Below are 14,503 nucleotides of genomic sequence, written 5' to 3' on the forward strand. Positions count from 1 at the left end.
TTTAGTGGCAACACAATAAATATTCAGTATATTGGAGTTGGGTGGAGAAGAGTTGTAGCAATAAAAATTATAAACAAAACGCAGGGATTTCATGGAAGAAGATAAAGTAACAAAAGAAAATTAAAATGAGGAATAATTTGAATAAAGAATAATGATCAAATAGTTGATGATGATTTGATATAACAAACAACATTTAGGAGGAGATTTAAGAAAAAAAACTTCTTTTTCGACAGGGATGTGCTCGAATTTTTGGAAATAATGAAAACTTTTTTATGAGGAGTTGAACAGGAGTTAAATGCCTGACTGCGGAAATGTGTTTTGCCAGGCACTTAAAAGCTTTACATGCCAATAAATGCGAAATAGAAACAAAACATTTTTCTTCAAATATTTTGTTAACATCTCCATCTACATTAAAGGAATTTTAAATGCTAATAGAGAATTTGAAACTTGGGAAATTGAGGGTAGAGAACATTAAAATAGTTTCAGGAGTTACATTTTTTTTGCAGGAAAAGGAGAATAGATTTAACAATAACAAATTAATATGAAAAATGTTGAACTCTGTTTTCTTTTCTTGAAGATTTTAACAATGAAAAGGAGTTTTTATGCTTTGACTAGCAAGATGTTGTTTTGCCCCCCCTCCCTTTTAGTGTTGTAATACATACTTGAATAGGATTCGACGCTGCTGACAGCGCACAATAACAAGATGCCGCAGGCAAATAGTCCTAAACCGCCCATTTTCTTCAACATGTTACTCAAGTTGCCAGGAAAACAGCGTTTGTTGGTTGGTCTGGTCTGGCCTGGCCCTTTTTGAAGTTCTCCTGTTTTTATCCTTCTGGTAACGGCTGCTGTTTTGAGTTATTACTGCGGTTAGCCTCGCTCAAGGAGTGCTATTTTCTGAAAAATAAGCAAAAATATAAAAAAAAAATTATTAGTAAGGAGCAAGAAAAAACAACATGCCGTAAGAAATAGCCCAGGAAATAGTGTGATTGTGCCGCATAACACTGTTGGTTACTTAAGATATGATAACGAAGCCGCAGAAACACCAAATTGGATTTGAGGGTTTGCCAGAAAATAGTATGGGATGAATTCGCCATTCATTGAATGAGTGAACACAAATGTTGTTGCCATCATTAGGGTTTGACTCAAGTTGCGGCATTTTAATAAATTAGAGTATTATAGTTTATATGTCAAACCCCAGTTGCGGTATAATTAGTTAAGACCATATATCACAGACAATACATAAATGTAGAATAAGTGGAATTAGGATTTCTCAAAGGAAAGTTTAATCACTTACTGCCCGCGAATGCCGGGCAATGGTATAGGAAATGCTTCAACGCCTCATCATTTTCCCCACATGCCCTACGCGAGCTCCTAGTTCTATGTGTCCCGTTATGACACCGAAAGCTATACTGACCTCATGCATACTTCTTTTCAGTAATAGCCTCGTCTTCTCACGATTCGGATCACCCCATAGGATTTTCGCCTATGGAGTGATCCGGATCATGAGCTGTTGTGGGTCCATAAAAGACGCATTTATTGTTCGATTTCGCTGAAAGTTAGGACAGTGTCTTAGGTAAGGCTTTTTCACATCTGTATGCTTTATGCTTCAGATCAGACCCTATTTGGATATAGCTGCCAAAAAGAAAAATATTGAACCAAAATTGAACAGTGACTTGTAGACCACTCAGTGTCCGTGTCGAATTTGGTATAAATCGGACCCTATTTGGATCTAGCTGCTATAGGTGCATAAATAATGCACTTTCACCGGATTATGACGAAAAGTGGTTTACATATATACCCAAGGTAGTCGGTATCCAAAGTTCGGCCCGGCCTAACTTGCTTATTTTTTTTTTCCCTTAAGACCTTCTAATAATGCTTTGAAACATGCCTGTTTTCGAAGGTATTATAGAATGCATTATATAAGTGCTAATTGGGAAAGTGCAAGGTAATGCCCTATGCTTTTTTACAAATTTCACTGGTCGAAATTAGTAGCAGAATTCATTGTGGCGGGCTCCCAAAATTAAGCACCAACGACCTTAGCGCGTTTTTAATTAAACTTTTTTTTTTGAGAACCATTTTAACACAAATATTTCACAGTCTAAAAAAAGAAGAACAGTTTGAGTAGCTACAGTATTTTTTATACCTTCCACCATAGGATGGGGTATACTAATTTCGTCATTCTGTTTGTAACTACTCGAAATATTCGTCTAAGACCCCATAAAGTGTATATATTTGTCCGTTTGTCCGTCCGGCTGTCTGTCGAAAGCACGCTAACTTTCGAAGGAGTAAAGCTAGCCGCTTGAAATTTTGCACAAACACTTCTTATTAGTGTAGGTCGGTTGGGATTGTAAATGGGCCATTTCGGTCCATGTTTTGATATAGCTGCCATATAAACCGATCTTGGGTCTTAACTTCTTGAGCCTCTAGAGGGCGCATTTCTATCCGATTGGAATGAAATTTTGCACGACGTGTTTTGCTATGGCTTCCAACAACTATGTCGAGAATGATTCAAATCGGTCTATAACCTGATATAGTTGCCATATAAACCGATCTCGGGTCTTGACTTTTTGAGCCACTAGAGGGCATAATTCTTATCCGATTTGGCTGAAATTTTACACGAGTTGTTTTATTACGACTTCCAATAACTGTTCTGAGTATGGTTGAAATTAGTCCATAACCTGATATAGCAGCCATATAAACCGATCTCGGGTCTTGACTTCTTGAGCCACTAGAGGGCACAATTCTTATCCTATTTGGCTGAAGTTTTGCGCGAGTTGTTTTATTACGAATAACTGTTCTGAGTATAGTTGAAATCGGTCCATAAACTGATATAGCTGCCATATAAACTGATCTAGGGTCTAGACTTCTTTAGCCTCTAGAGGGCGCAATTCTTATCCGATTGAAATGAAATTTTACACGACGTGTTTTGCTATGTCTTCCAGCAACTGTGCTAACTATTCTTGAAATCGGTCCATAACCTGATATAGCTGCCATATAAACCGATCTGGGGTCTTGACTTCTTGAGCCTCTAGAGGGCGCAATTCTTATCCGATTTGGCTGAAATTCAGCTTGAGGCGTTTTATTATGACTTCCGACAACTTTGCTGACTATGCTTAAAATCGGTCCATAACCTGATATTGCTGCCATATAAACCGATCTCGGGTTTTGACTTCTTGAGCCACTAGAGGGCATAATTCTTATCCGATTTGGCTGAAATTATGCATGAGGCGTTTTATTATGACTTCCAACAACTTTGCTGACTATGCTTAAAATCGGTCTATAACCTGATATAGCTGCCATATAAAATGATCTAGGGTCTTGACTTCTTGAGCCACTAGAGGGCATAATTCATATCCGATTTGACTGAAATTTTGCACGAGGCGTTTTATTATGACCTTCAACAACTGTGCTGATTATGCTTGAAATCGGTCCATAACCTGATATAGCTGCCATATAAACCGATCTCGGGTCTTGACTTTTTGAGCCTTTAGAGGGCGCAATTCTTATCCGATTTGGCTGAAATTTTGCACGAGTTGTTTTATTACGACTTCCAACAACTGTTCTGAGTATGGTTGAAATTAGTCCATAACCTGATATAGTTGCCATATAAACCGATCTCGGGTCTTGACTTCTTGAGCCTCTAGAGGGCGCAATTCTTATCCGATTTGGCTGAAATTTAGCATGAGACGGTTTATTACGACTTCCAATAACTGTGCCAAATATGCTTGAAATCGGTCCATAACCTGATATAGCTGGCATATAAACCGATCTGGGATCTAGAATTCTTGAGCCACTAGAGGGCATAATTCTTATCCGATTTGGCTGAAATTTTGTACAACGGCTTACTCCATGACCTCCAACATATATTTCAAATACAGTCTCAATCGGTCTTTAGCCAGATACAGCTCCCATATAAACCGATCTCCCTATTTTACTTCTTGAGCCTCTAAAAGGCAAAATTCTTATTCGATTTAGATGAAATTTTACACATAGACTTCTACTGTGGTCTCTAACACTCAATTCAATTAGCACAATTCTTTTCTTTTATCTTTTGTTTGTCTAAAAGAGATACCGGGAAAGAACTCAACAAATGGGACCCATGGTGGAGGGTAGATAAGATTCGGCCCGGCCGAACTTAGCACGTTTTTACTTGTTTTTCATTTACACCACTTTAATTTAAAATTTTTATTTTTATATGTGGTTGACACTATAGCCTGGAATTGATAGTTTTTGTCATATGTATTAGAAATTATTTTTTATTGTCTTTTCCCGTATTGAACTTTTATATTAAAAAAAGAAAAATTACCGCTTAATGCTTCTCTGCTTAGAACGACCACACTGATAATGGCTCTAATGTCACTTAGGTTCTGCGTTTTATAATGTCGATCTTATCTGCGATCCATTCGTGACAAGTAATAATTTGAATCATTCTAAGCATTGCAAGCCTCAGCATTATAAATACTTGCGTGGAGCGCATCGATTGGTTTGCACGTTTTTTCCCCATAGCGCTCTCTTTCTATGAAAGTATTTTTAAATAAAAAGTATTGGGTCATTTTTAGAAGTATCTGCGGTTTTATCATTCTGAGGACCAGTCTAAAATCACGTTTAAGGCCTGGGAATTTCTTCGCTCTATATTTGTTCAAGTTTAAAGAATGTTTACTATGAGAAAAACCCAAAAGTACATATTCAGAACAGCATTAATGAATACAAACAGTCTCGAAATAACCGATAATCATTACAATACTACGAAATCTTTTTTGATTCATTCTGTGGTAACAACGTAAAAGATGATTAAAGCAACACAATCTGATTATACCCCACACTACTACTGTGGTACAGGGTATTATAGCTTAGTCCATTTGTTTGTAACACCCAGAAGGAAGACAGATAGACCCATTGATAAGTATACCGATCGACTTAGAATCACTTCCTGATTCGATTTAGCTATGCCCTCTGTTCGTCTGTTCATGATAATTTGTGTACCAAGTACAGGTCGCAATTTTCATCCAATCATCTACAAATTTGGCACAAGCTTTTTCTTGGGCCTAGAGACGAAGCCTTTAGAAAGTGGAAAAAAATCGGTTCATATGTGAATAAAGCTCGTCCGATTCCGTCCGGATTCCCTTATAAGTCTCAACATTATTAGTGAATTTCATAGAAATCGGCTCAGATTTAGATACAGCTCCCATATATATGTTCGTCCGATTTGGACTGAAATTGCATTTGTATCGTCATTTGTAAACTGAAACTTTGCACTAGTGATTCTCTTGTAAGTCTCGACATTATTGGTGAATTTCATAGAAATCAGATCAGATTTAGATATAGCTCACATATAAAGGGTGATTTTTTTGAGGTTAGGATTTTCATGCATTAGTATTTGACAGATCACGTGGGATTTCTGACATGGTGTCAAAGAGAAAGATGCTCAGTATGCTTTGACATTTCATCATGAATAGACTTACTAACGAGCAACGCTTGCAAATCATTGAATTTTATTACCAAAATCAGTGTTCGGTTCGAAATGTGTTCATTCACCGTAACGTTGCGTCCAACAGCATCTTTGAAAAAATACGGTCCAATGATTCCACCAGCGTACAAACCACACCAAACAGTGCATTTTTCGGGATGCATGGGCAGTTCTTGAACGGCTTCTGGTTGCTCTTCACTCCAAATGCGGCAATTTTGCTTATTTACGTAGCCATTCAACCAGAAATGAGCCTCATCGCTGAACAAAATTTGTCAAAATTTGAACACATTTCGAACCGAACACTGATTTTGGTAATAAAATTCAATGATTTGCAAGCGTTACTCGTTAGTAAGTCTATTCATGATGAAATGTCAAAGCATACTGAGCATCTTTCTCTTTGACACCATGTCTGAAATCCCACGTGATTTGTCAAATACTAATGCATGAAAATCCTAACCTGTAGAAGCAGCTTTTATATAAATCACATTGAAGATAATTATATTTTTGATATTATACGTAATGCACTTTAATTTTATTTGAACTTAGATTTTTGCTTGAGTGTAACCAATTTCTCTTTAACGTTAAATATTAAAACACTCTTTTGAGTTTTGATTTATACCTTTGATATTTTTACCATTTGTAACATTAACTTATACCATTGATTTATATACCATGGATTTATTCTCTCATTTGCAATTTTACACTCGAATCATTATCACTCACCTAATAGCATTTGTCTCTTTCTTTATTATACGTTTTGTCATATGATCTATAGTGAGTACTCTCACTCTCGTTTGTATAACATGTTTTCTTTTGTTTTGAGTGTATAACAGATTAAGTTTGTCAAACACTTGTAGGCTTAGTCTTAAACTTTGTGAAAAATAAAATGATTCTTCTAATAGCATTCAACGAAGACAGTTGTCTCATTATTTAAAGCGGAAGAAACTCATAGGAGGACAAGTTAGGACTTTTAAGTCTGACTTGGCCCGTAAAATAAATATAAAATTAAACTGAACATTATCCAGCTAGGACGTTTCGTCTGGTTAGGATTTGTTCATAAAATTCATAATTTAATGAAATATAAAACCACTAGGGTTGGACCCTTAATCTTGCCCTCAAAACTGCTAGGGTTGGACCCTTCATCCTGCCCTTAATATATCCTAGGGTTGGACCCTTCATCCATTCCCTACAAACCTCAAAAAAATCACCCTTTATATGTTCCTCAGAATTGGACTAATATTGCAATAATTTGGTCATTTGTTAACCGATTCACACGAAATTTGCACAAAGGATTCGCTTATGACTCTCGGAATCACTATTGAATTTAATAGAAAACCGGTCAGATTTAGATATAGCTTCCATGTATATTTTCTTCCGTTTTGAAAAATACTCAATAATTCAGTAATTTGTTAACCGATCTTTGCAAAATTTTGCACGATGGTTTCACTTATAACTCTTCTGATGACTGATGAAGTTCATAGAAATTTGATCAGTTTTAGATATAACTCCCATATATGCATATCTTAATTTTCACTTTTTGAGGTCTTTGCTAACCCATATATCAATGGATCGTTTCAAAAATTTTTAATTTTAAGCAAATTTTAAATTTGACAACTTAGCCTGCATATTCAATGTGATGTAGGGTATCAAAAGGTCGGCCTTTAATTTTAAGCAAATTTTAAAATTGACTACTTAGCCTTAGCCTACACAATGTGGTGTAGGGTATCAAAAGGTCGGCCTCGCCTGACTTTAGTCCGTCCTGTTACCTGTTTTTGATTCATTCTGTGGTAAAAACGATCAAAATTGTGGCTACTACAGCCTTAAAAGATTACATAGGATGAAAGATATATATGGGAGCTATATCCAAGTCTGAACCGATTTTATTCAAAATCAATAGATTTGAACCAAATTCGGCACGGACATTGAGTGGTCTAATAAGTACAAGTCATTGTTCACTTTTGTACAACAAAATATTGGTCTTTTTGGTAGCTATATCCAAATATAGACCGATCTGAACCATATACCACACGGATATCGAAAAGTCTAACATAAGTCACTGTGACAAATTTCAGCGAAATCAAATTATAAGTGCGTCTTCTATGGGGTCAAGACTTTAAATCGATAGAACGGTGTATACGGCATCTATATCCAAATCTGGACCGATCTGGGCCAAATTGAAGAAGGATGTCGAAGGGCCTAACATAACTAACTGTCCCAAAATTTCGGCAAAATCAGACAATAAATGCGTCTTTAATGGGCCCAAGTCCTTAAATCGAGGGATCGGTCTAAATGGCAGCTATATCCAAACCTGGACCGATCTGAGCCAAATTGCAAAAATATTTCGAGGGGCCTTACACAACTCACTGTTCCAAATTTCGGCAAAATCGGACAAAAAAATCGCCTTTTATAGGCCCAAGACCTTTAATCGAGAGATCGGTCTATATTGCAGCTATGTTCAAATCTGGACCGATCTGGGTCTGGGTCAAATTGAAAAAAAATGTCGAGGAGCCTAACACAGCTCACTGTCCCAAATTTCTGTGAAATTAATGGGCCCAAGATCTTAAATCGAGAGATCGGCCTATATGGCAGCTATTTTCAAATCTGAACCGATCTAGGCCAAATTGCAGAAAGATGTCGAGAAGCCTAATACGACTCCCTGTTCCGAATTTCGGCGAAATCGGACAAAAGATGCGCCTTTTAGAGGCCCCAGACCTTAAATCGAGAGATCGGTCTATATGGTAGCTATATTCAAATCTGGACCGATCTGAGCCAAATTGAAGAAGGATGTCGAAGGGCCTAACACAACTAACTGTCCCAAAATTTCGGCAAAATCAGAAAATAAATGCACCTTTTATGGGCCCAAGACCTTAAATCGAGGGATCTGAGCCAAATTGCAAAAAATGTCGAGGGGCCTTACACAACTTACTGTTCCAAATTTCGGCGAAATCGGACAAAAAAAAACGCCTTTTATAGGCCCAAGACCTTTAATCGAGAGATCGGTCTATATGGCAGCTATGTTCAAATCTGGACCAATCTGAGCCAAATTGAAGAAGGATGTCGAAGGGCCTAACACAACTAACTGTCCCAAAATTTCGACGAAATCGACAATAAATGTGCCATTAATGGGCCCAAGACCTTAAATCGCGAGATTGGTCTATATGGCAGCTATATCCAAACCTGGACCGATCTGAGCCAAATTGCAAAAATATTTCGAGGGGCCTTACACAACTCACTGTTCCAAATTGCGGAGAAATCGGACAAAAAATTTACCTTTTATAGGCCCAAGACCTTTAATCGAGAGATCGGTCTATATGGCAGTTATATTAAAATCCGGAACGATCTAGGTCAAATTGCAAAAAGATGTTGAGGAGCCTAACACAGTCAACTGTCCCAAATTTCGGCGAAATCGGGATAAATGTGCCATTAATGGGCCCAAAATCTTAAATCGAGAGATCGGTCTATATGGCAGCTATTTTCAAATCTGAACCGATCTGGGTCAAATTGCAGAAAGATGTCGAGGAGCCTAATACGACTCACTGTTCCAAATTTCGGCAAAATCAGACAAAAGATGCGCCTTTTAGGGGCCCAAGACCTTAAATCGAGAGATCGGTCTATATGGCAGCTATTTTCAAATCTGAACCGATCTGGGCCAAATTTCAGAAATATGTCGAGGGGCCTAACACAACTTTTACGACGTTCAAGCATATATATACACTTTACAGGATCGAAAATGGATATTTTTGAAACAAAGTCCAGCCTTGGTTCGAATCCTGGTGAGAACATCAGAAAAAAATTTTTCAGCGGTGGTTATCCCCTCCGAATGCTGGCTACATTAGTAGGGTACTATGCCACTTATCCCCAAAGAGGTGTCGCATTACGGCACGCCGTTCAGACTCGGCTTTAAAAAGGAGGCCCCCTATCATTGAGCTTAAAATTTGAATCAGACAGCACTCAGTGATATGTGAGAAGTTTGCCCCAGTTCCTAAGTGGAATGTTCAAATTTGCATTAGCAGTCCAGCTCGAGATCATTTAAATTCAATGCTTTCTAAGCGTAGCATATTACTTTCAAGCGTAGCATATTACTTATAGATGTTTTGCAAGATCATGTGTAGTTCTAAAGAAGTGTAATTTGTCACAGAAAGAATGTCTGTCATTACACAAAAATACATGCATTGGGAAAAGTACAGCTAATAGACAGGGTTGTTGAGTGTGGTTAATGTGGTAATTGTATCATAGATGCGTTTTCGCTATTAATACGATTCAAATACAACATACCAACGCACGGCCCTTGAAGCCATCACACCTAGTATGGTTGAAAAGTCCTCTAACCAAAGACGAAACGCGTTCCATAGTGGTGGGGGGTGTGTTGCTATCTTTGGCTTTCCTTTTCCATTTGCATCTCTGATCATTGAGCTCGTCTCGAAAGAGAAACAAGCAAAAAAGCTGTGTTGATGTCAACAACTCTTTGACTGGCATGGTGGAACGCGATATCTGATGCGTACTGAATCTTTGTCAAATTTATGAAGGTGGTCTAGTTACCCAGCGGCTATTGAGTACTTATTTTCCACTATTCCCGCACAGACTAATCATCAATGCAAAACACATCAACATTGCCAAACTCTTTTTGTTGTGCACTTGAACATTCGTCCAAAGTTAATGCAAGTGTTTTTTGTGCATAGGCCACTCTGACCTACAGCATAGCGACGGGCTGGTTCGCATATGGCATAGCAAAAATCTTATAAATGTCATGCCAAACACAATCAATGCTAGAGGACTAGGGGATTTATTGACCCCTGTTTCAGAACAAAGCGTGCTCTACATCGTACTCAATAGTCGTTGTCTATGTAGAGCACCTTAATCAATTTGACAAAGGTTAGGTTAGGTTAGGTCGAAAAGAGGGTGCAGATATAAATCCGTTCCATATCATTATGGACATACACCTAAGCCAGTAATCGGCTTGTTGTGCGCTCTAAAAACTAGAAAGTAACCTCTTAAAAGAAAATTTTAAGTTAAGAATTCCGTGCTACTTACAAAATCCTTAATTGTTTTCCATACCAATCCCCTAGGTTAGTTCAAGTCTGATATTGTGTCTCCACCTAAGTGTCGGTATCTGTTGGACGCGAAAGCCGGGCAATGACAAAGGAAATGCTCTAACGTCTCATCATCTTCCCCGCATGCCCTACACATGCTGTCACTTACCGCACCGATTTTACATAAGAGAGCTCGTAGTCCTATGTGTCCCGTTATGATACCAATAGCTGTACTGACCTCCTTCTTGCTTCCTTTCAGTAAAAGCCTGGTCTTTTCACGATCTGGATCCCCCCATAGGATTTTCGCCATCAAAGGTGTTGATGAAAATTCATGGCGTATCAGAAATCACGATCCACCATGCCAGTCAAAGTGTTTTTGACAACAGCACACTCTTGCAATACTTTTATACAATAAGTTCTTTGCTATGTTATTCTTTGAATAGGAAGCATTGAAATAAAATGATCTCGGGCTGGATTATCGATCGAAAAATCACAAAAGAAATATAATTTTTACAAAATTTTGTAAACGTTACTGGGGCTCTTTGTCTCGTAACATCTACCATTTTTTCTACATAATCAGAGCAACAACCACCACTTGGACTTAATGATAAAATGATTAACAGTGCAGCTTCTACTCTTCATTAGGGATCATTCATCTATCAAATATCAATTTAGCTTTATTTAGTTTATACCCTATTGAATGACTGATGATGAATGTCTAAATTGAGTTTGGACGACGTGCGCTTTGCTACTGACATTTTCCTCGCTTCATTAATTGCGTTCGGAAAGATGCTGCGATAAAATCAACTCAAGCAACACTGCAAACGAGTGTTTTGTGGCGTGAAATGGACAGCTAGCTATGGGGTGGGTGGAGTGGTTGTCAACACAAAGAGAGTGAAATCATTCGTTTAAATGCCACCATACAAAGGCCTGACCACGCATACATCAAGTGTTGGACAAACATCATTATCACACCCACCCATCAAACATGCGGTGTGAAAGACATCAAACATTCATACAAAGGCTGTACAATCAAGGAAACCTAACCCCATATACAGTGGAGGGAAAGACTTCACACACAGACCTAACCGTCCCCACCCCCTTCCAATAAAGTTTAACAAATGCTTCTCCTTTGTAGGCCTAAAATAAATATTTAACTATTAGCAACAACAGTAGCTTCAGAGCATCAACAGCAACAACAACAACAACTACACATTTAAGCAAAACAAAGTTTTTTTTTTTGTAAGGCTCACAAGAGAATAGGCCTAGGCTGGGATTCGATGCATGGCGGTGGTGGTGGTAGTTGGTTGCTTGGTTGATTTAGGCAACTTTGGGGAAATGTTGCCCCCCGCCCTAGGAAGCGTTGAACCCAAACTAAATTCTTTTAAATAGGGAATATGTGTTTGGGGCAAAAAAATGGGAGAAAATACCAACGCCCCCATGACTCTATGCCCCTTTCCCATACCATTTGGCAAACTACCCGTACGTAACATGTATTAACAAACATTGCAGCATTTGTGACATGCTACGACATACTACGAATGTGTGGATTGTGGAACAACGTTGTTCGCTAAGGATGGACCGATAATAACAACAGCATCTAAATGTCAATAGACGGATGGGGACAAATAAATAAACGAATGTACAAATGTCGACAGTATTTCCTTCTCCCTTATGTTGTCGCACAAGTTTTTAAAATGTTTCCGGTATTGTGTTTGTATACGAGGGTCGGAGAAAAGCAAATTTTGTCAAGACTAAAATTCTATAGAAAAAGTTAAAATTAAGGAAAACTAAGGAATGGAAACAAATTTAATTTTTACAGGGAAGTTTTTCAAAATAGCATTTCTGTAGGATATTTTGTCAAAATTTGATGGCTATTTATGCATTGAGCATACTATGGAGATCGTGATTTCAAAGCTAACCAAAGTTCATCATCAGTTCATTTTGCCATAAAAAGATTACATGCTTCCACTTCCTCACTAATTAGTGAGCTGTGCAATGGTAGAAGCATGCCTCTTTGAGACAAAAATTGGATCATATTAGGGTACCTTTCTTCGAGCGCAGTAAGAAAAGCAAACCCCTAACAAACTATATCTCTTACTCAATAGCCAAATCCTGTCACCAAGCAAGTTGCAAAAAAGTAACATTTCAATAGTGCATATTGCAGCATATACGTTTATCAGTGCGCCGCCCGTTTATTCGTCTGTTTTTGGGCTACATTTTATATTGGTTGTTTTATTTTATTGTTGAATTTCTTTGTCCAGATGAAAACAATTGGCTATGATTTGGCTAAGGCATATGTGGTGTGCTTAAATCAGCAATGCCCAGCCTTTTACGGTAGCGTTGATGGCAAGTCACACGTATTGTTATTCTTTTCTTTTCAATCGTTGTTGAGACAGCAATAAATGAAAATGCGCAAAGGTATACTCATCGTTTTCTCTGTTTTTATTTAAACAATAATTTTTAATGATTAAACGCTTAGAAGGTACAAAAAAGTATATACGTTTTCTTATTTTATGACTATTTTTGCAAAACACCAATCATTCAGTCCAAAAAAAGGTTTTCTACATATCGAGAGAACTAAAAATATTTAAAGAGAGTGTTTCACACATACAGTCAAATTTTTATTTTGGTCTTCACTGGCTTAAATTCATTGGGCAGGCTAGGTTAGGAAGCATGTAAGTTTTTAGGTCTTATCGCACAGATGATGAAGCTTTGCTCAGCTTTGAAATTTCGATCTCCGTAGGCTGCCCAATGAATTTAAATTTTATAGGAAAATTTCCTTTTTCAGAAAATTTTCTTTCAATTTTTTTTTTTTTTTAGGAAATTTCGTAAAAATTTTGTTTCTATATGAAATGTTGTCACAAATTCAGTTCTGTATGGAAATTTAGTTAAAATTGTATTTCTGGGGAAAATTTTGTCAAAATTTAATTTCTGTAGAACATTTTGTCATTCAAGTTTGTTCCTATCGAAAATTTTGCCACAATATTGTTTAATTTCTAGTCGGAAAATTTGTCACAATTTCCCTTCTATATGAAATGTTATAAAAAATTACTTTCTATACACTAACAGCAAAAAGTCTGCTGATAATAGCAAACACTGGCTGATGACTGCTAACCTAGTCAATCTGTCTTTAACACCTCGAAATTTTGATGAGCCCGTCTTGTATTTGTTCCGTATAGACTCAAAAACGGCAGCACTGATTACCTTGAAATTTCCACAGATCGTATAGGTTGGTCTGGAAAGAAACATAGGCTATATATTTTTTGATATTGGAAGGGGGAGGGCCCTCCCCTTTTGCCCAAATGTACAGGGTGGCTGATGAATATTGCTACAATGATGAATATTGCTACATTTTTTTTTCGGTGTATGGAATACATTTTTCTTTTATTCATGTTAAATTAAATTATTAAATTAATTATTAAATTATTATTAATTAAATTAATTAATTAATTAATTAAATTAATTATTAAATTATTATTATTAAATAGAAAAAAAGTTATTACATTTTTTTTTGGTAGCGGCTTTCATCAGCCACCCTGTATTACACAAAAATAAAAGTTTACCGATCGGGACTGGTATTCAGGAGTAGAGTACGAATTTCATATTAAAAATAGCATCCAAGTAACTGGGGGTCCGCCCAACTCCAAAACCCCCTAAAATAGGTTCATTGGACGAGCATGACAATATGGGACTCAAATGAAAGGTATACGGGAGTAGATTACGAATATGGTCAGGAAGAAGAAATATGCTTTAATTTATTGATATCGGAAGGGCGACTTCTTGGGTACTTGAACACAATTTCTAATACCATATTCGTATTCTACTTTTCAATACCTTTCATTTGATATCCATATTGTCTTTATCGGACCACTTGTGATTTTGGGTGGTATTTTTGGGGTAACGGGGAGGGTACGCCCAAAAATACCACCCAAAATCACAAGTTGTCCGATAAAGACAATATGGATATCAAATGAAATGTATTGAAAAGTAGAATACGAATATG

The 14,503-nt window shown here is 37.2% G+C and overlaps 1 protein-coding gene across 7 annotated transcripts in view; it reads right to left on the reverse strand.

The window, feature by feature from the left end:
* Window positions 1-14,503, reverse strand: part of LOC106091799 (keratin, type I cytoskeletal 9) — a 558,122-nt gene that overhangs the window by 32,081 nt on the left and 511,538 nt on the right. For 4 of the 7 annotated variants that reach the window (XM_059368057.1, XM_059368054.1, XM_059368055.1 and 1 more), the window contains exon 4: window positions 663-894. In XM_059368057.1, coding sequence (XP_059224040.1) covers window positions 663-747 — 85 coding nt within the window. In that variant the 5' untranslated portion in view covers window positions 748-894. The other 3 variants (XM_013258461.2, XM_059368058.1, XM_059368059.1) reach the window with 3 other exon arrangements.

The sequence above is a fragment of the Stomoxys calcitrans genome, chromosome 4 (assembly GCF_963082655.1).
Source record: "Stomoxys calcitrans chromosome 4, idStoCalc2.1, whole genome shotgun sequence".
NCBI classification, from domain to species: domain Eukaryota; kingdom Metazoa; phylum Arthropoda; class Insecta; order Diptera; family Muscidae; genus Stomoxys; species Stomoxys calcitrans.